Raw genomic sequence first — 21,340 nt, 5'->3', positions numbered from 1 at the left:
TAACAAAGATAGACTTTTCATTTATCTATGTATTGGAAAAGCTCAATGTATTCAATATAGTGGGTTAGTATTTAATAACAATGTATTAATAACAAGATATTTAATAAGGGTATTTTAGACAATTTGAAAGATTACTACATTTCTTACTAGGAAAGTGGACTACAATTTGGGACAGACAAAAAAGGAAAACAAGACTAACAAAACGGGACGGAGGGAGTATAAGATATTCCTTTCAAGTTCGAAGATTACAACTTTTTAAGGAATCGGAATCAAGTTGAGGGAAACACGATGACCACTGAGGCAGACAAAAATACACAGAGAGTCGGCTGTCTTTGGGTTTGTTTGGACAGAGTATTATTTGAAATAATTACTGTAACACTTTTTATGATGTGATATATGTGAGATAAAAAGATGATTGAAAATATAAAAGTATGAATTAGAAAATGAATTTATGATGCAAGTGAAATATTATTTGAAATAAATTTACTATTCAAGGTGGGTTGGAAAATATTTGAAATAATTTCATTATTCCGACTATTTTTCTGACTAAATTAATCAGTCTCCCGTTTGGAAAGGGAAAGAAAACTCAAAAAGAAAAAAAAAAAAAGAGGAGTACTTTTCTACACTGTAAATCTAAACAATCACACTAGGGATCTTCTAAAACAACCATGTGCATGATGTGAAGAGCTAGAAGCCAACTTAATGCCAACTTAGTGCACAAAAAAAAAAGAGCTAGAAGCCAACTTAATGCCACTATTTATGATCAAGAATCTTCCAAGACCTGTGGGTTTATTATTTTGACCGTTGAAATTATCCGAAAGGCAGAGGAAGGAGCCTGGGTCACTGGTCAACAATGATGTTCCCATTTTCCACGCACACAGGAGAAAAATATTTGATCCAAATTCCCCCCTGCCTAATTCACGTATTCTAGAAATGGGTACATTTCAAGATATACGAGCCGCCGGTCTTCGTTCAACTTAACAATTTAACAACCTCATAAGTTAACAACTCTATAAATACTCTCCAACTCAAACCCCCTTCAAAATATTACGTTCTTTTCTTCGTCTCCCAACTCTTTCTCAAACTGTAATTGCACGCCTTCTGCAGCTAGGGGCGTACTTTGAACTAACAGTTGCAAAAAAAAAAAAAAAAAAAAGAAAGAGAAAGAAAGAAAGAGACTAGGAACTGAGTAGTCATCCCTTTTGATCAAGGCGGCTGAATTGCTAAGATTTTGATTCAAGCCTGCCAAGTTTCGAGGATTCTCGAGCTGTTTTTGAAGACGTTTTACTGGCCTAGTGTTGCATATTGTGCGCACTTGGGATCAGAATGGAGATAGGACCGAGCGGTAGTTTAAGAGGTAGTTTAAGAGCTAACAGCTCAGCCTTGTGGAGGAATACAGGCCTGGAAGTGTTTTCACGTTCATCGCGAGACGAAGATGATGAAGACGCTCTGAAATGGGCTTCCCTTGAAAAGCTACCAACCTTTGATAGACTGAGAAAAGGGCTGCTCTTTGGATCACGAGGTGAAGTCAATGAAGTGGATGTAGAGAACTTTGGATTTCAAGAAAGAAAAACTCTCATTGAGAGGCTCATCAAGGTTGCAGAAGAGGATAATGAGAAATTCTTGATGAAACTGAGGAACAGAATTGATAGGTACTACCACTTCTGCTGATTGCTCTCTTCACTTTGTATCTTTCAACAAATAAATCAACCAAAAATTTGATCTTTTAAATGATGGATTTTTTTGGTTTTCGCTGTGGTATAACTTTAGAGTTGGAATCGATTTGCCTACAATTGAAGTAAGATATGAGCATCTAAATGTTGAGGCAGAAGCTTATGTAGGAAGTAGTGCTCTGCCTACCTTCCTTAACTTCGCTACCAATATGATAGAGGTAAATCTTGTTATTCATCACCTGCTTTTCCGTTATATGAAACATATAATTGTTTTAGATTATTTGTACCTTCAAGCATGCAACGGATGCTTTGATCTAACTTGTCTGTTTCCCCGCTCTTCCTTTTTTTCTTTTACCTTTTCAAAAGGGGCTCTTGAACAATCTTCACATACTTCCAAGCAGAAAGAAGAATATTAAAATACTTCGCGATGTCAGTGGAATTATCAAGCCTTCAAGGTAAGAAAGCAGATTACTAATGAAATCAAACATGGCCTAATTCAGGGGTTTTATATCTGTACGTGACTTCAATATTTGAAGATAATTGTCTCTTGTTCAACTCTTTAATCTTGTCTTTGCAGAATGACATTACTATTAGGTCCTCCAGGGTCTGGAAAGACAACACTTTTGATGGCTTTGGCTGGAAAGCTTGACCCCGATTTGAAGGTAAATCTACAGCAACTACACTGCTGGAATTAACGTCCGATATGAAGCTAGTTTCTTAATTGAAAGCACTAACGTCTTTTCTTTTTTCACACCAGTCTTCTGGAAGGATTACTTACAATGGGCACGGCATGAATGAATTTGTACCCCAAAGAACTGCTGCGTATGTTAGTCAACATGATCTCCATATTGGAGAAATGACTGTGAGAGAAACTCTAGCATTTTCTGCCAGGTGCCAAGGCGTTGGATCTCGTTATGGTTAGTCAGGAGATTACTCCTACTTCTTGCTCTTTTATGTTTACTTGGTGATTAAGTATATTCATTCTTCTTTAAAAAAAAATTGCAGAGATGTTGGCGGAGTTGTCAAGAAGAGAAAAAGCAGCAAATATCAAGCCTGATCCCGATATTGATATATACATGAAGGTCAGAAAGAAATAACACTAGTCATAGTTGAACTAATCAGCAAAGCAATTTTAGTTTGTCCATTTAGTGATTCACATATTCTATTTGGTTATTCCAGTCTGCGGCTACTGAAGGCCAAGAAGCAACTGTTGTCACAGATTATGTTCTTCGGGTACCGTATCTCGTTAGATTCCTCTTAGTCTTACAACAGCATGAAACCGCAAAATAAGTACTCATTTTTTCATTGTTGTGCAGATTTTGGGACTGGAAATTTGCGCAGACACTCTGGTGGGAGATGAAATGCTGAGAGGAATCTCTGGAGGACAAAAGAAGCGTGTGACAACAGGTAAAAACTGAACCATACGTCTAATAAACCAGAGCAAGCCCTGTTTAGACTTTACAGCCCTAAACTTAGCTGATGGTTTACTTAAAATTTCAGGTGAAATGCTTGTTGGACCGACAAATGCACTATTCATGGATGAGATATCAACTGGATTAGATAGTTCTACTACTTTCCAGATTGTGAATTCCCTCAGACAATATGTGCATATTATGAAGGGAACTGCGTTCATTTCACTCCTGCAGCCGGCTCCTGAGACATATGACCTCTTCGATGATATTGTCCTCTTATCCGATGGCCTGATTGTTTACCAGGGCCCCCGAGAAAATGTTCTTGAATTTTTTGAATCTATGGGTTTCCGATGCCCGGAGAGGAAAGGAGTTGCTGACTTCTTGCAAGAAGTATGCTTTTATTGTAAAATAAACATTTATAATAACATCGATTTTTGAGTCCCCTTATCCAGTTATAACATAAAATTACATATTTGTGCAGGTTACATCAAAGAAAGATCAGCAGCAGTACTGGGCACGTAGAGACGAACCCTACAGATATATAGCTGCGACTGAATTTGCCGAGTCATTCCAATCATTCCATGTTGGAAGGACACTAGCAAATGAACTTGCAACACCATTTGATAAGAGCAAAAGTCATCCAGCCGCTTTGACTACCCAAACCTATGGTGTTAACAATAAAGAGATTTTTAAAGCCAACTCCGCTAGAGAACTCTTGCTTATAAAGAGAAACTCCTTTATCTACATTTTCAAAATCTCTCAGCTAATCATGATGGCCCTTATCGGAATGACAGTGTTCTTTAGGACTAAAATGCCAAGAAGAAATGTTGTTGATGGAGGAATATATCTTGGTGCTCTATTTTTCTCGGTCGTTCAGGTCATGTTTAATGGAATGTCCGAACTGGCGATGACAATTCTCAAGCTTCCGGTCTTCTTCAAGCAAAGGGACTTCCGGTTTTTTCCTGCCTGGTCGTATGCTCTGCCCACATGGATTCTCAAGATACCCATCACTTTTCTTGAAGTTGCTGTTTGGGTAGTTATGACCTACTATGTCATTGGATTTGATCCAAGCCCTGCGAGGTAAACTACCTAAGTAACTTTGCTCAGTAACTTCTATAGTAAAGTAAACTATCAAACTAACTTTGCTCAGTAACTTTTATTGTAAAGGTCCGCATTTTTCATATCTGGTACGTTTGCTGCAGGTTTTTCAAACACTACCTGATACTGGTCGCTATAAATCAGGTAGCATCAGCATTGTTTAGATTCATTGGGGCAGCTTCCAGGAACATGATTGTGGCTAACACATTTGGGACATTCGCATTGATGCTGCTTTTTGCATTGGGTGGATTTGTCTTATCAAGAGGTAATGCTCCGAATTCAAAGTCAAATCTCTGTTCTCCTCATAATCAGTAAAAGTGACTGATATTTGCTTTTGTTTTTCTTATTTTATGGAATGATGCAGATCAAGTGAAGAAATGGTGGTTGTGGGGTTACTGGTCCTCACCATTGATGTATGCACAGAATGCAATTCTTGTTAACGAATTTACGGGAAAGCACTGGAGACAAGTAAATTACTATGCTCAGCAATTGCATGGTTCCTGAATTTCTGAATCTGGGATTTGGACTAACTTCTTATTATATTCTGTACTCGCATAGATTGTGCCAAATACAAATGAAACATTGGGAGCTCAAGTCTTGAAATCTAAAGGATTCTTCCCTCAATCATACTGGTACTGGATCGGACTTGGAGCGTGTGGTGGATTCATTCTCCTGTTAAATTTCTTCTATACCCTCGCTCTCACTTATCTTCAGCGTGAGTCTTGTTTTTGTTTAGTAAGTTGAAATCATTTGAAGGTCAGGTACTAATAATTAGACAAAACTTTTGCAGCACTCGGGAAGCCTCAAGCTGTTCTACCAGAAGAAAGTGAAAACACTGAAAATTCTGGCCAAAGAGATGGCTCCGTAGGTAAGTTGCATAGGGATGTAATGATGCCTATGGATGTAATGATGCCTCTACCTTGTGTGGTTTCTAAAGGTTTACTTTTACGTGGGCAGATGCCATCACTGAGTCCAATGAGAATCGGAGAAGAGGAATGATTCTTCCATTTGAACCGCATTCAATTACCTTTGACGACATAAGATACTCAGTTGACATGCCACAGGTACTTGGACAAGTTACAAGTTCAAACTTTCCGAGAGGAATCCTGTGTTGATGATTTATAAGCAGCTACTGCTACTGCTAATAATTAGTCATTGAAGTACCCATCTCCGAAATAACTGCTTAATTCTTTCAATGACCTGCAGGCAATGAAAGATCAGGGTGCTGTTGAAGATAAACTCATGCTTCTCAAGGGGATTAGTGGAGCGTTTAGGCCTGGTGTTTTAACTGCTTTAATGGGTGTCAGTGGAGCCGGTAAAACAACTTTAATGGATGTGCTGGCTGGTAGGAAAACTGGTGGATATATTGAAGGAAACGTTACAATCTCTGGGTATCCAAAGAATCAGGAGACCTTTGCTCGGATATCTGGATACTGCGAGCAGAATGACATCCACTCTCCTCACGTTACTGTTTATGAGTCTCTAGTTTACTCAGCTTGGCTGCGTCTGCCCGCAGAAGTTGATGCTAAAACCAGAATGGTTTGTATCCCTCAATCTGTTTTGGCTTAACAATCAAAATGCTGACAAATTTATGAAACCTTGCTAATGTGCGTCTCCTTTATCAAGTGTCTTATGTGCATATTCATGTTACTAATATCTGCAGATGTTCGTTGAGGAAGTTATGGAACTTGTGGAACTTACTTCATTGAGAGATGGACTTGTGGGGCTCCCAGGGGTCAACGGTCTTTCAACTGAGCAGCGCAAGAGGCTTACTATTGCCGTTGAACTTGTGGCTAACCCCTCAATCATATTCATGGACGAGCCAACTTCAGGTCTTGATGCAAGAGCTGCTGCAATTGTGATGAGAACTGTGAGAAATACTGTAGACACTGGAAGAACTGTAGTATGCACCATTCATCAGCCAAGCATTGACATATTTGAAGCTTTCGATGAGGTAATGTTCTGTTCAGAATTTTGAGTACTTTTTGGTTTTTGAATTAATGAGAACTGCTAAAACTGGACATGGTTCTGCAGTTATTCCTTCTGAAGCGAGGAGGCCAAGAAATATATGTCGGGCCGCTTGGCCACAATTCCATCGAATTGATTAAGTACTTTGAGGTAAGTTTCTGATTAACATGTAGTACTTGAAAAGCTTGTTTTCCAAATTAGAATCCTACATATTCATTTTTCTTTCAAATTCAGGCAATTGATGGAGTCAGCAAAATCAAAGATAGTTACAACCCAGCAACCTGGATGTTGGAAGTTACTGCTTCAGCACAAGAACTTATGTTGGGAGCCGATTTTGCTGAGATCTATAAAAACTCTGATTTATACAGGTCAGTTTAGTTATTCAACAGTCAATTTCTGCCTCTAAATCAGATGATGCTACTTTGGGCCGCCAATATTCAATGACAGAATACACCATCAATCTAGTATGCACTTCTTTACTCTGTATATGTTGCAAATTCCAGGAGGAACAAAGCACTCATTCATGAACTAGATAGCCCGCGCCCTGGTACAAAAGACCTCTACTTCCCTACCAAGTACTCTCAGGCGTTCCCTGTGCAATGCATGGCTTGCTTCTGGAAACAACGCATATCATACTGGCGCAATCCACCTTATACAGCCGTGAGATTTTTATTCACCTCCTTCATTGCTCTGTCATTTGGGACAATCTTCTGGAAGCTGGGTAAAAGAAAGTAAGTTAACAAGCGCTTCACATTATGTGGCCTGAAAAACAACCTGTGAAGCATGATTTCGACACAAGTTCCATTGACTAAACGTATTGGCTTGTTGTAACGCAGGGGGACTACACAAGATCTTATCAATGCCATGGGTTCAATGTATGCTGCTGTTCTCTTCCTGGGGGTGCAAAACTCCGCAGCAGTGCAACCTGTGGTGGCTATAGAACGGACGGTATTCTACAGAGAGAGAGCAGCCGGAATGTATTCTGCCTTGCCATATGCTTTTGCACAGGTGAGCCGATTTCCTGAATATCAGACGTTGCATGGCACTTCACGAGCGTAGTCTTTTTTTTTTGTTCTGATAAATTGTTTTGCTGTCTCCAGGTTGGAATTGAGATTTTATACATCCTTAAACAAGCTGTATTCTATTCTCTCATTACCTACGCTATGATTGGATTTGAATGGACCGCCGCGAAATTCTTTTGGTACTTGTTTTTCATGTACTTCACATTACTGTACTTCACCTTCTATGGCATGATGGTTGTGTCTGTCACTCCCAATCACAACATTTCTGCCGTCGTCGCCGCTGCCTTTTATGCTGGATGGAATCTCTTTTCTGGATTCCTCATCCCCCGACCGGTAAGTTGTGCAAATATCATCATTTCTTTCCATAGTAGTCACGCATGCAAAGCAAAGCAAAGCAAGAAATCTTACTCTCTCTTTTTTTTCTTTCTTTCTTTTTAATAATTCTGAATTTCTTGTCAAACAACAGAGGATTCCTATTTGGTGGAGATGGTATTACTGGGGATGTCCCGTGGCTTGGAGCTTGTATGGCCTATTTGTATCCCAATGGGGGGATCTGTCTGATCGTCTTGAAGACAACGGCGAATTAATTAAAGATTACCTGAGAAGTTACTTTGGTTACAAACATGACTTTCTTCCAGCTGTTGCTGGTGTAGTTGTTGGATTGCCAGTAATTTTTGCCTTCATATTTGCCTACGCCATTAAAACTTTCAACTTCCAGAGGAGATAAAAGACGCAGTCATAACAAAATTGCGGAAGCGAAGCTGGGTTTATCATCATTCATCTCCTGAGCAAGACACTTGGAAGCATAAAAAATGTTTGTGTATAGATTTGCTTGAATGCTCAATCCTCAATTTAAAAAGGGCTGGGCATTTTGAAGCATTATCCACTCCACTCCACTGGGTGGATATACATAGATATATATATATATATATAAATAAATATAGAGTGTGTGATATATGTTATTCATTTATTTGTAAACGATCAAGCTTAGTTTAAGGTAATAATAAATGGTAGTCAGCAATTTTGCATAAAAGCTTTGTCTTTTCCGATCGAGCTCAATTATCATTCTGAGTTCTGATAGACAGAAGATCTTGTTTTTATTATTCTAAAATTATTTTATCTTTCTATGTCAATGCTCCATGCAAAGTAAACAAGTTAACAGTAGCATGATCTACCCACATACACAAAACAAAGCCATGAAGGAATTAAAAATTTTTTTAATTGGATGATGATCTGACTTGTTTAGAGATTAACCCCCGGATCAGCAAATATTGCTTGTACTTTCCTGCTTAGAGACTCGTTATCTGAGAATGGTCTTCGGGCTAATGCAGACTCATTTGAAAACTTAGGAGTTGCTGAAATAAAATATGGTCGCAATATTTAGGTTCCCTTATTGTCCTCACAAAAAAAATCTCAAAACACCACCTCAATTTTGCTGTTACTAATCACGCGACATTGATCGGCTACAACTTTTCTTCACAAGCCACCTTCTCCTGTTTCATTTCCATGCAAATTTTGACTAAGAATAAGAAGGCAATTTTAGCAAACACCAGCAATGTACTAGTCGTATTAGTTAAGGGACAGGTTTGAATTTAAGAAATGGACCTCCCCAAATTAATAAGATCTATGGGTCCTCCATTCATTTGACTGTTGAATATTCCGATATTAGAATCGTAGAAGGTCTTCCAATCTTTTTGGCTGCTGTGCTGTTATCTTGGAGTTGGTCCTCTCAATAGAAAATCCCACAAAGCGTCCTCTTTTCTTTTCTTTTCTTTGACTAGTTTGATTTGATTTCTAGAGAATAAATTCTTTTTTTTTTCCTTTCTTTGACTAGTTCGAATTAGATTGATGGGTCTATTTTGGCAGCTCTGCTTTGAAGGTATAGAAAGTCTTAGACTGCGTCTGATAAAATTGAAATCTGATATCTGAAATATGATCCATTAAGTTATTGAATTGCTAAACATTAAATCTAATGCATTCGAATGTATATCACATTCAATGATAAGTGAATAGCTTATCACTTGATTTTGGAAACAAGTTTGGTTTAGAAAATTCAGTGCCACTTAATTAATTCAGATGTTCAATTTTTTGTTATCAAATGGTCTGAATATATTAAGATCTGAATTCATTAAATTTAAGTGCTGAATTGGGTTATCAAATAAGACCTTCGTTATTTACGATAACACTATAAAACACTCATAAATTAAAAAATACCAATAAACTTATATTACTAGATTTTTTTATGGAAAAATAAATAGTTTTGAACAAATATTAATTTTTTTCCTAAGACAAACACCAAAAACACGCACAGTCAAATGGATTCTGATAATTTACTCTAAACAATTCAATTCTCAGTGAATATATTTTTTATTTTTTTGGGACAATAATTTGGATTTGCTTAGGAGATCCGGCGAGGTTCAACGGTCCGGGTCAGACCTGGACCGGATCCGTCAAATTATTCTGGGTACGGGTAGGGATTTAATTCCGTTATCCGGATCCGTTTTGTTAAACAAAAAAAGGGTCGGATGCGGAATATAATATTCCTACCCGTATCCGACCCGAATCCGGATATAAATGAATTAATAATTTAAAATGTATATATTTATCAATATAATTTGATTAGGGTGATGTATTTGAGTAAAGTCAATTTAATTTCTTTTCTTATTTGATTTTTTTTGTATTAGTTAGAAATTAGCTTACAAATATATAATTTTTCTCATTTTTGTTGGAAATTGTAAGTTTTGATAGATTTTTTTTGGGTAGACCTGACCCGAATCCGAGACTCATTGGATTCGGATCCGGATCCGATATAGTATGCTGGGTCGGGGTTCAGAATAATGAACTTTGGCCCGGATCCAGCTCGTTGACAGGCCTACACCTGGGTTGACCTACGCTAAGGATTAATATTTGAGGCAGCCTGCTTGAAAATGGTAACCTAAATGGGCCGAAGTGTTGCGGTGTCTTAGTCGGGGCTTATAAATTCCGTGTTCTGGTCTCTACTGGTTGTCCACGTCGACAAACCCATAACTATCCCTGCAAAATAGTAGATGAATTCAAATGTCAGACTCAACTCTGTTGCCAACTCTGGGCAATTAATGGGCTCGTACAGCAAATCCGTTTTGATTTTCATCACTTACATGTACCTCTACAAATAGGTTTATATAAACTTGATTTGATAACTCAATTCAGTATTTAAATTTAATGAATTCAAATATTAATATATTTAGATGCATTTCATAATTTTAAAAAAATAGAACATCTAAATTAATTAAATAGCACTGAAATTTCTAAACAAAACTTGTTTTAAAAAATTAGTACGCTCAAATGTATCATATTTAATACTTAACAAATTAGCAACTTAATGTATTCATACTTTAAATTTCAATTTTTAGACTTTAGTTTTATTAATGCACCCAGTATCAGTAGTGTAAACACGTAGAGTCGTGTCAAATTTAGATTTTAAATTCAAATTTAAATTATTTATTATACGTTCAATGATAATATTGAATACATGGTCAGCATAAAAAAAGATAAATCCTAAATAATTATTAACAATTGATATCACCCAAACTCTACTAACATGCCTAGCTAAATATAGGGTTGAGAGTACGGGAGCTACTCTCCGGTCCTTACAAACTATGAAATTGGAAAGGAGATTTTTTAAGATTAGAAAGGAAGGAAACCCACCTACAGAAATCATGATCATGAATCCTGAATAATATATCGCGGTGAACCAAACAAATATTTTGAGGACCCACCATCAAAATTATTCAAAAAGATTAGAAAGATTCAGGTAAACCTTGTTGCTTCGAGGCCATTGAAGATATAACCTTTCTCGTAAAAGGTAAATAAATTTGTTAAATACAGGGGAATAAGATACGCGACTGGACCGGCGACTCTGTGTGTGTGTGTGTTGTGTTTATTAACATATATAGTAAATGTGTGAATGCCATTCCCTCAAATTGAACTCAATTGCTGATGTGGCACTCTCCTATTGGTCAATTGGTGGTAGTCCTCCAATTGATTCCAATTTGATGAGTTGTCGTCCTCTGATTCGTCGACTGGTGGTAGTCCTCCCAATTGCACATGAAAATGGTGATGTGGCGAGTTTTGATTGGATGGGAGGTGGTAGTTTTCTAATTGCATGCAGGATTGTGCTAAAATTTAGCTTTTTTTTCCCTTTCCCAACAATAAATTGTGTTAACAAAAAATTGGTATCCCAATTATTCACAATTATCAACGTTTTTTTGGGTTGCCAAATAAATCATAATTAGTAATTATTATTTTTTATTTATTGTAATAATTGCTTATGTTATGCTCTAATTGTATTAATTATTATTATGTTATCTTTTTTTGTAATTGCTTTTGTTATGCTCCAATCGTGAAAAATTTACTCTTTATTTGATTTTTTTCCAACGAGAACCTAGCTAATCTCATTGAAAAAAATTGGTGCTCTTTATTTTTATTTTTTTTTTTGGAATGAGAGGGGAAGACATTCAACTATTATTATCAAATTTCCACGATAATCTTTATTTAGTATTAATTCTACGTAAACAATCAACAATGTGGTGCCCTTCCATTAGTGTCATTTATTATTTGGTCACGCCACACACCGTATTTAATTATAGATTCCCCATTATTATTTGTTATAATTATTTATTTATTTACTTTTTATTTGGGTTCCATTTTTCGGTTACCCAATAAATGACATTTAATTACCAAAATTTTACAATTCATTGTTAATAACTAATTAATAGTGTTATTTTTTTACCTAACAAATCACATTTAATTAATAACTTTTTTGCAATTATTAACAAAAATTTTGGCTTTTTTTTTGTGTTTGCCCCAAAAAACACATTTAATTACAATTTTTTTTCAAATTTTATAAAAAATGTCCTCTTTTATTTTGGGTTGCCCAACAAATCAAGTTTAATTATCAATTTTTTGAAATTAATTTTTAATTAATTAAGTAATAATTTCGCAATTTTATTGCCTGACAAATCACATTTAATTATCAGCCTTTTATAATTATTAATATTGTTTTGGTTACCCAACAAATCGCATTTAATTATCAATTATGTGTAGTTATTAGCCAAAATTTAGCCTTTTTTTTTTGGTTGCCAATCAAATCACATTTGGTTGTCCTTTTTAACAATTAATTGATAATTAATTAATTAATATTGTTACTTTTTTGTTGCCTAACAAATCACAATTAATTACCAATTTATTGCAATTAATTGTTAGTTAATTAATCTACCTTGCTCCACCTTGAGAAAAACGCTTCCCATTAGTCTCATTGTCCCATTTTTTTTTCACTTTTCTGAATAAACATGTGGTGTGTAGACTTCCTCTCTCTGTAACAGCTTTTTCTGGTGGGATTTGACAGGGGGTTGGGCTCGATGCATCAAAAGTCTCATCTTTCCCTCTTTGTTCATCGACCGTCACTCTCTAAACCTCTTAGAACAACTCTCTCTCTTCTTCTTCATCTTCCAACCTCTCTCTGAGAACAACAACGAGCAAGATGGTTTTCTTCATCTTCCAGCCTCTCTCATCTTCTCAGAGAGGCTCTTTGTTTTAAAGTTCTTCCCTCCCTGCCAAAACTTATTTAGCCCTTTATTTTTTTTAAAATTTTTTATTTGTCTAATATACATAAATTTCTGATCTTGCAGGTGAAATATTACAAATTTCCTCCAACACTTTTATCAGATTTTGTAAGTTTTTGTTGATCCCTTATTAAAAACAGGTTCTATATGATTAAATGTGCTTTTGCTGCATCCTTCCTTTTCTATTACTGACTTATTCTTGTTTTTCTTGCCATATGCATATCTCGAATTTTCCCATGGCTATGAAGCATCAAAACACATGTAAGAAATTTGAGAAATTTTTTCCCTAATGCCTTCTGATGTTATGGGTCGAAATAATAGAAATATGTCTGCAGTTAGTCTTGCCTATGCCTTATTCACATATCTTGCTCCAAGAAGATTGTCGACCTGCTTCATTGCTATTCTATAAATGGTTATATGTAGGTAAATCGCTACTCTATTTAAGGTTTTTGGAGAGGTCTTCTATTTAAGATTTTTTCCCATGAGTGCGAATGTGTAATCTTTGTCATGGTGCAGGGTTTTTACCCATAATATTTTGATTGGTTTATTTGTTTAGACAAAAGAAAAAGTGTGAGGTTGAATATTATATAGGTGCAATCTTCTGATGAGTTTTTCCCTTCAACCTTCTGTTTTATCAAAATACCAGATTTTGAACAAATGTCATGAATCAGAAATGCCTATGCTCAATTATAGACAGATATGTGAAAGTCGGCTCTAATAATTTGAAATTCACTCCTTTAATTCATTAGTGAACAGTTTGATAATAGTAGCCTTCCTACCTTTTATCATGCAACTTATTTTAGACGGGTTTTCCTTCTGGGTTTATAGTGTGTATGGCATTTTTAGCAATTAAAGGATTATTATATGACTAATTAATATGTTAACAGGTTAGACAAAATAAGTTAGAGCGAGACTAATTGGCAATGGAGTGAAAGGAGTCTTAACATGGGAAAGAACAAGTATAGAAGACATGTTAAAGATTTGTCAATTGACAGAGCAACTCTGTATGAACTTCAACTAGATGCTGCCTAAGGTATATGTAATTTGGTGATAAAACACTGCATTCTGCTGAATTATTTTGGTGGTTCTTGATTTTCATTTTGCAGAATTTAACTAGTGAACTCTACCACAAATCCTTGGAAGATGCTGCTAAGGTATAATTGCTCATTATCTTTCATTTGCTAATCACCGGATAACATTTTGTTCCATGTGTGTTTCTTGTATTAGGAACAAAAAGAGGTTTACTTGAAATATCACACCTAGATAATCAGTTATTACAAAAATGCCTGGTCTGTGTGTCTATCTGTTTTTTGCATATGATGTTTTGACTTGGACAAAAGATTGAAATGTTTAGTCCAGATTATTATAGAACAATGGTGAAGTATGTGTATGTGTGTGTATAAAAGACTATTACATGTGGTGAGTTTATTCCTAGAATGTATTTAGAGACCGTTAACAGGTATAAGATTAGGAAATTATGGCTGCATATTTGCTCAATCCAGCAGTTTTGCTAGAGAAGTTTTGCTCAGTTATACTTGGCTTAGTGTCTTTAAATCTCGACATATTACTGTTGCTTGGGAAAATATTTTTGCTTTAGGAATCAGGGTTTTTTTTATTGCCTTGAAGACTGCAGGGTGTAAAAAACATTTACTCATGTTGATATATTCACCAAGATTTATTATGGCTATAGCACAACGTATGGTAGCACAGGCGTGATGTGGACATGATTTGCTTCAAACAAGCAAAATTTGTTTGGGAAAAAATCATATGATTTGCTTTAGTATTTGTATTTAACATGTATTTGCATTATATATGTTGACTTTTTTTTTGAGATTTTAATATTTTAGGTTCCAATCTTGGTCATTTATGTTTTGCATTGCTGGTTAAGCAGAACCACCCAAAAGAAAGAAGAGGTTTAGCTGGTTGAAATTCATCATATGTGGAATTTGATAGTTTTCTTTGATGAAAAAATCTGGATTTGTTTTTTCTTTACCTTTTTCCGGTTTTTTTAGTTGGCTTTTTCTTTAATTTTGGTTTCTTAATCAATTTGGATGTGAAACTTTGGAAATGCATTCAGATGTTTAGTGCTTAATGCCTATTTATGGTTTGGCAAACACAAGTTCTTTGCTTCCTGCTAATCCTCAGGCTTTGTTGCTATTGTTTTGTTTCGTATTGTAGTTTCACAGACCCTATGCTAGATTTGGTGGTCTAACATATTAATTATAATTATCTTCTATGCTTTAATATGTTCCAAATGTTTATTACAAGATATTAAGATATGCAACAAAGGATTGGAGAAATTCTTTTCTCAAAGTGCACATTATTTAGACTCTCTGTTTTTTCCCCTGGAAAAAAGTTAATCTAATTTGATTTTGTCTTTACTTTTTCCTAATTAATTTGATTTTTTCTGCATTTGTTTGTTCTATATTATTTCTAGATAAAGGAACAAGGAAAAAGGAGGCTACTTTTCTCCATTCAACCATGAAGGTGTGTTTTAATGTTTTTGTGTTCTCTTCATTCCCCCCTCTTCCTCCTTAGTAGTTTATTGTAATTTTTTTCTCGCTTTGCCCTATTTATTGGTCTTGAAAAAAGTGGAGGATGATTGTTTGGGAAGGTTATCCTATTTCCTCTAGATTTAAAGTTATTAGATTACCTATTTCATTTTTATTTTTTATGTTTTTCTCTCTCTGGTATTTTTTGCATCATATTGAAGCATTTCTTGAAACTGCAAAATGGATTGTAGGAATTAAAAGATTAACCTCCAAGTGAAACTTCATATATAGGGGAATATCTGACTATTTTGCTAGCAATACAGAATAAAAAACAATTGGTTGCGACCAGATTATCTTTGCATTTTATCCCTTGGTGAGTGTTTATTTGTAAAACAAGACATATTGTACTGATGTTGGAATCTTATTGATTTTGTGTAAGTATGACTAAATATAATGTATATTGATGATATCTTGGCGATGAATACTCTTTCTCAGCTCTTTTTGATGAATCTCCTCTTGTTCCCATCATGATTCTGTTGTTTGGTGATTTCTCAAATCATTTTCTTGGTTTTGTTCTTGCTCTAGCTTTTATTTGTTTAAGCTATCATGGGACATCCTTTTTTGTTTTAACCCTTTTGATCATTTTTTCCTCATGGTAGATGGCTACCAAAGCACATAGAAATAAGGTAATTTCTTCCTGACAAAGAAGAAAATGGTTATGACTTAAGATATGCATATTAATAATTGTACTTCTTGCTGCAATTTAATTTGTTTTATTGAAGCGTATATAAGGTTCCTAAGCAAGACACAGAGAGCATCATCCAGAAAGCTAATTCTTTTGACTTTTGAATCTTTGAATACCTGTGCATCATGGCTATGGTAAAAACTTGGTTCTAAATTTCTTTTTTGCTTTTCAAAATAGAAGTAAGAAAATTGTGCCCAAGATAAAGGTGCAACGGTTTATGTATACGCGGTCTACTATGAGAGATAGGTAGCCAGCTATTTCACACTTTTGGATAGCATTTTATAACTCAAGTAAGTGAAATTAAATTCTTGGCTTCTTTTTTTCTTAGTTTTGTATCAATAAGTTTGATTATGCCTACATAAGTTTGATTATGCCCACAATGTGCTGCTTGCTTTAGTAAGATGTTTGGTGTGCTATGTAAATAAGTTTCTTAATCATTGACTTTAAAAATTTGGCTACTAAGATAAGCACAAAAATTAGGACGAGAAAATTCCTATGGTAGATTTAATATAAATTGGGAACTTAAGTGGCGTGCCACTTTTGCTGTTTCATTGGAGCACAAGGACTTGACAATTTAGGAAGTTGTTTAACTAATTAAATGGCTGAAATGGTTTAAAAAATGTCTTTTTCAAAAAGGTGAAACATATTTAAATTGTAGCACTAAAGAAGTTGTCATTTTCTTTTTATTGATTTTTTTATACAGTATGTATTATACAAAAAATTTTTTTGTCTTTCTTCTTTTCTCGAATTCGATTAAGAACTTACATACAACTCATAAGTAATGACAAAAAGATGCAGAATATTGGCCGACTAATATCTTGTCCTTATTTGAGGGCACAAGTGGGAATGCAAAATTTGGTTTAAATCCATTTGACAAGTGTGCAGTTTCAAACCTTTAAACATGAGATGCACAATTTTTATACTTAGTCTAACTCAGCCAAATAAATAGTTGTGTATCTTCTTGGTGACTTTTAAGTGTAGAGATGTTTTATTACATTTGATGAAACAAGAGTATGAAGCCTTCTTGGTGAGTTCTTACTTTATGTTAGTTAAATAGTCAAAATTAGTTCAAAAAATATTATTGCAAGTTTTCTATTCTACAAGTTCCTATATTCTTTTCTTGATGTCTCTACCTTGTATGAATTCCAAAGAAATCGAACTTGTTTCGTCTTTTGGTGATTTTAATTCCAAAATTCAAAAACAGTTCTGAATAAGTTTCAATTGTTGTAGGAAAACAAGATTAAAGTGATAAAATTTGTTGGGTCGGTGGATGAATATTTTGGCCTCAAATGCCATTTTGAAAGGTATTAATACCTTTCTTTGCTGTTATCATGCGCCCAAAATATTTCCATTATATATCTATTTCATTTGCTTTATCATATCTCATTTGCTATGTCAATAAGGTTCTAAACTTGAGATAATGACTTGTTTATCTTATCACAGACTGGAAGCATATGCAGCTCTCCACTCCCAATTGTGTTTGAGTCTTGTATCTCTTACTATTTACATTAAAAAAGGAGTCTTCATGGGTGTTAGTAGTTGAGAGAAAAAGGGCATTTCATAGCTTTTTTGTATTTTTATAATTTATACCTTTTGAAACATTAAGAATATTGTACTGATACTGCTTTCTAATGGGAAAATTTGGTGGAGAAAGAAATCCAACAAGTCCTGTAACTTAGAATTATACTATTCGTTTTCTTTCTAGATGAGAGTCATTTTCTTAAGTCTGCTAACATGGATGCACTTCACGGTTACAGTATCATCGGAAATTACTTTTGCTAATTGCTTTAGAAACTTTTGAATGGATAAATACGATACAGCTTTATCTAATTTTGAATGGATGAATACAATATTTATGATTTAGCTTAATATAATTTGCAACCATTATGTACTTTGTATAACTGGAAAAACCTAAATAATTGGGTAAACTTGAAATTTAATTATGTATGATGCATAACTGGGCAAACATGAAAATTTTCACCGCGCATCGCGCGGTGTTCTCCTCCTAGTACTTACAAAGATGGTGTGCCTATTAAAGACACTTAGCCAAGCAAGATGTAAGAGCAGTTGCTCAAACTATATACTCCCTCCGTCCCATTTTGATAGTCCTGTATTCCTTTTTCATCTGTCCCAAATTGTAGTCCACTTTCCAATTGAAGAATGTAGTTGTATTTTAATTTTCCTAAAATACCCTTATTCAATGTAAGTAGTTGTTACTATAAACCTAACCCATTTAATGAGAGTTGATTCTTTTTTTACCATCAATTCAAGTTCCCATAAAGTTGTACCATATTTAATGTGAGGGTATTTTAGGAAAATAGCAATCTAAATTTACTTTTCCAACAAAGTTAACTATTTTTTCTTAAACTGTGTGAAAAAAGAAACAGAACTATCAAAGTGGGACGGAGGGAGTATGTAATTTGAATTTTAATGGAAGCTGTTACCGTTTTGCAAAAAAAAATAAAAAATAAAGACAGAAAGCATTTCAAATACAAGTGTTATGAAGCGGAGCATTGAATCATTTGTGAGTTACCCTCAAAAAAAAAAAAAAAAAAATCATTTGTGAGTTGTGACTCACTTTATCCTGAAACAGGCTATGATTATTACGAGGAGAGTTTCTTCTTCATTTGTTTTTTTTTTTTATAATAATTTTCTCATTACATTGGGGCCCATCGGATTGCAACTCCACGCCATGACTGACATCCTTTACCGCCGACAATTATAAACACCCTACGCGTGAACTGAGCACTAGTGGTTCTGAGCTATTACCAGAGACCAAAGATTTTCCTTTGCCATTTCTAAAACTAGGAAAACTCCGAGCAAAGCCAGCTACCTGTAACAGGATACTCGATTCTTTTCATGGGTTCTGTAACAAGGCAAAACCAGCTTCCTGTTCTAGATTTCACCGGGGAAACCTTGAATCCCAGTTCTACTCGTTGGCTATCGACACGGGAAGAAGTTGTTCGAGCGCTGGAAGAGTATGGCTGCTTCATAGCGAACTACGATAAGGTTTCCTTGGAACTTCACCAGGCCATCTTTCTTGCATCCCAGGAGTTGTTTGAACTCCCGACGGAAACCAAAGTCCTCAACACTTCTGATTCGCCTTCTCATGGCTATATTGCACACCGTAGAATTCCTTTGCTCGAAGCTTTGGGCATCGAAAATGCCACCACTGTTGACGGAGTTCAAAGATTCACCAACGTATTATGGCCCAATGGAAACAATCATTTTAGGTGTGTACTCCTTTATAAGTGTGTAAATGCGTGCGTGCGTGTGTGTATTCTGCTATCAGTTAATCAGTGGAGTGGTTACTTCACTTGACATGTTGAATTGCTAGTGCTTTTTTGAGCTATGATTTCTTGAATGGAACAGTGAAACAGCACTCTCGTACTCAAAGCTTGTTGCTGAACTAAATCATGTGGTGATGAGGATGGTGGCAGAGACTTACGGCGTAGAGAAGGATTGTGAATCACTCCTCGGATCCATTTACTACCTTCTTAGGCTAATCAAGTACAGGGCGCCCCGAGAAGATGAAAGCAATGTCGGTCTTTTCCCTCACGCCGACCAGACCTTCATGTCCATTCTTCATCAAGCACAAGTAAATGGTCTAGAGATCATGACCAAGAATGGCGACTGGATGCTTATTGATTCCTTATCTCCTTCTTCTTTCATTGTCATGGCGGGGGATGTATGTATGGTATGCCACATCCCATTCCTTCATTCGTTCTACAATTTTTTTTTTTTCATTTAAACCGGTGAGAAGTAAAATTTAAGAAGGGTGGTGGAGGAACGGAAAATTTTTGTGTTTGGGTTGCATTTTTCTTGATTTTTCATGAAAAAAATACTGTAACGATTTGATGTATGTGAGTGAAAAAGTTAATAGAAAAATGTAATCACGGAACAAGGCCGAATCTTAATTTTAGTTACTAAACGAAGGTTTCTTTAACTCATCTACACTAGTTGTAATACTTAAAACTGGCTTGACTTAATTTTCAATCTAAATGTTGTTTTAATTTGGCCTTTCTAGGCGTGGACTAATGGCAGGATCGAACCTCCACTTCATCGGGTAACAATAATGTCAGGGAGTGAACAAAGATATTCCCTCAGCCTATTTGCATTCATGAGGGACGTGATGGTTCAAGTACCAGAAAAGCTAGTTGATGATGAGCATCCGTTGCAGTACAAGCCATTCGATCCCTTCAAGTATCTTCTATTCTGCGTGACAGAGGAGGGGCAAAAATCCAAGTGTCAAATTAAATCCTACTGTGGAGTCTGATGATCCTAATTACAAGTATTTTGTTGCAAAGCATCCAATGATTGTGCTTTTTCTATGAATTTCTATGTCGTTTTCTAGAATTATGATGTTAGCTAGCGGTGCAGTGAGTGGAAATAAAGTCCTCTGATTGGATTGAAATTTGAAATTTGAACGTGGAATACTGAGTAGAGTGTGGACTAAGGGTCTGTTTGAATGGACATTTTTCATTTTCTGGTGTTCCTCGTGGTCAAAACTCAAAAGGCACAGTTATTGCACTGAACCTTTCGTGTCTCACGGAGTAATTAAAGGATGTCGAATCAAAGCTAGTCAGTGGACAGCATCTCCTAAAGTCCAACTTGTTTGGCAATTCTAATTTCTGATGTAACTTCATGGTCTTCGTGTTACTGGCCATGACTCCTTGCCCTTTGGTTTTAAAGTGCACTTTCAAATCCTTCTACTGTATAAGCTTGAGTTGTGATCAAAAAGAGATTTTAAATTTCAATTGCATAAATTGGGGTATTTTCGAAATATGGAATAATATGGAGTTTATTTTTTAGCTTTTGGTACAAATGATGGTGATATGTTTATAAAAATCTCCTTATATTTGTACATTTAAAGCGTATATTTGTGAAGACATTTAGAAATTTTTGGTACGTGGGATTATTTTATAATTATTTTTGCATCGGGTACAAGTCATATAAGCTTATATATTGGTGTAATTACTTAAATGGTGTTACAGGCACATTTACTTGAAGTGTGGTATTTATTGTGCAATTGAAATGAATACACATTGAAAACATATTCAATTGTCTTTGCTCTTTAGATCCCGATTAATCCGAAGAAAACATATTCAATTGTTTTTGCTACCTTTATACTCTGCATGCCAAAATGGTTTTCAAGGTAAACTATTTTTGGTGGTTCAACTTGAAGTGAGTTTTGTTCCTTAATTTTATTGTTTACTTGGATGGGTTTGGTGGTGTGTAGTGTTGGGTGACTACTTCCATAACAAATTTTGAAAATTTGGTTGGTCTGTATAATTTGAATGGTGTGCTTATGATGTAATATGTTTGGA

General features: G+C 35.3%; 2 protein-coding genes and 1 long non-coding RNA gene across 9 annotated transcripts; all 3 read left to right on the top strand.

The window, feature by feature from the left end:
- The first annotated feature begins 931 nt into the window (after positions 1-931).
- LOC140005910 (pleiotropic drug resistance protein 1-like) lies at positions 932-8,206 on the top strand. The gene is made up of 23 exons (XM_072047155.1): positions 932-1,652; positions 1,771-1,891; positions 2,040-2,128; positions 2,251-2,335; positions 2,431-2,590; positions 2,679-2,755; positions 2,853-2,906; positions 2,990-3,080; positions 3,174-3,475; positions 3,567-4,165; positions 4,288-4,448; positions 4,548-4,651; positions 4,742-4,898; positions 4,974-5,051; positions 5,141-5,247; positions 5,390-5,722; positions 5,847-6,137; positions 6,218-6,301; positions 6,386-6,519; positions 6,655-6,882; positions 6,988-7,159; positions 7,252-7,506; positions 7,640-8,206. Exons 1-23 carry the CDS (start codon positions 1,327-1,329, stop codon positions 7,898-7,900), a joined length of 4,269 nt encoding a protein of 1,422 aa, XP_071903256.1. The 5' UTR covers positions 932-1,326; the 3' UTR covers positions 7,901-8,206.
- Positions 8,207-12,482: 4,276 nt separating this feature from the next.
- Positions 12,483-17,670, top strand: LOC113742803 (uncharacterized). 7 transcript variants are annotated; one of them, XR_003460891.2, is made up of 9 exons: positions 12,483-12,884; positions 13,025-13,037; positions 13,112-13,199; positions 13,664-13,780; positions 13,883-13,930; positions 15,214-15,263; positions 16,191-16,303; positions 17,244-17,317; positions 17,457-17,670. It is a non-coding gene; the product is annotated as an uncharacterized lncRNA (long non-coding RNA). The 7 variants fall into 7 exon arrangements; XR_003460895.2 differs by lacking the exon at positions 13,112-13,199 and having other exon boundaries at positions 12,484-12,752; positions 12,843-12,884; XR_011813422.1 differs by lacking the exon at positions 13,112-13,199 and having other exon boundaries at positions 13,664-13,809.
- Positions 17,671-18,713: 1,043 nt separating this feature from the next.
- On the top strand, positions 18,714-20,824 carry LOC113743057 (probable 2-oxoglutarate-dependent dioxygenase AOP1). The gene is made up of 3 exons (XM_027271124.2): positions 18,714-19,246; positions 19,386-19,710; positions 20,041-20,824. Exons 1-3 carry the CDS (start codon positions 18,873-18,875, stop codon positions 20,287-20,289), a joined length of 948 nt encoding a protein of 315 aa, XP_027126925.1. The 5' UTR covers positions 18,714-18,872; the 3' UTR covers positions 20,290-20,824.
- The last annotated feature ends 516 nt before the right edge of the window (positions 20,825-21,340 follow it).

Source organism: Coffea arabica, chromosome 4e (assembly GCF_036785885.1).
Source record: "Coffea arabica cultivar ET-39 chromosome 4e, Coffea Arabica ET-39 HiFi, whole genome shotgun sequence".
Lineage (NCBI taxonomy): Eukaryota > Viridiplantae > Streptophyta > Magnoliopsida > Gentianales > Rubiaceae > Coffea > Coffea arabica.
This window is presented reverse-complemented; position numbering and strand designations above follow the sequence as displayed.

What these genes read in the sequence shown, in the direction of transcription:
- LOC140005910 (XM_072047155.1), top strand. Translation starts at nt 1,327, where the DNA reads ATGGAGATAGGACCGAGCGGTAGTTTAAGAGGTAGTTTAAGAGCTAAC. An exon ending in TCACAGATTATGTTCTTCGG is followed by an intron (nt 2,907 to 2,989) that starts GTACCGTATCTC and finishes ATTGTTGTGCAG; the next exon opens with ATTTTGGGACTGGAAATTTG. An exon ending in GATTCCTCATCCCCCGACCG is followed by an intron (nt 7,507 to 7,639) that starts GTAAGTTGTGCA and finishes GTCAAACAACAG; the next exon opens with AGGATTCCTATTTGGTGGAG.
- LOC113743057 (XM_027271124.2), top strand. Translation starts at nt 18,873, where the DNA reads ATGGGTTCTGTAACAAGGCAAAACCAGCTTCCTGTTCTAGATTTCACC. An exon ending in AATGGAAACAATCATTTTAG is followed by an intron (nt 19,247 to 19,385) that starts GTGTGTACTCCT and finishes TGAATGGAACAG; the next exon opens with TGAAACAGCACTCTCGTACT. An exon ending in TGGCGGGGGATGTATGTATG is followed by an intron (nt 19,711 to 20,040) that starts GTATGCCACATC and finishes TGGCCTTTCTAG; the next exon opens with GCGTGGACTAATGGCAGGAT.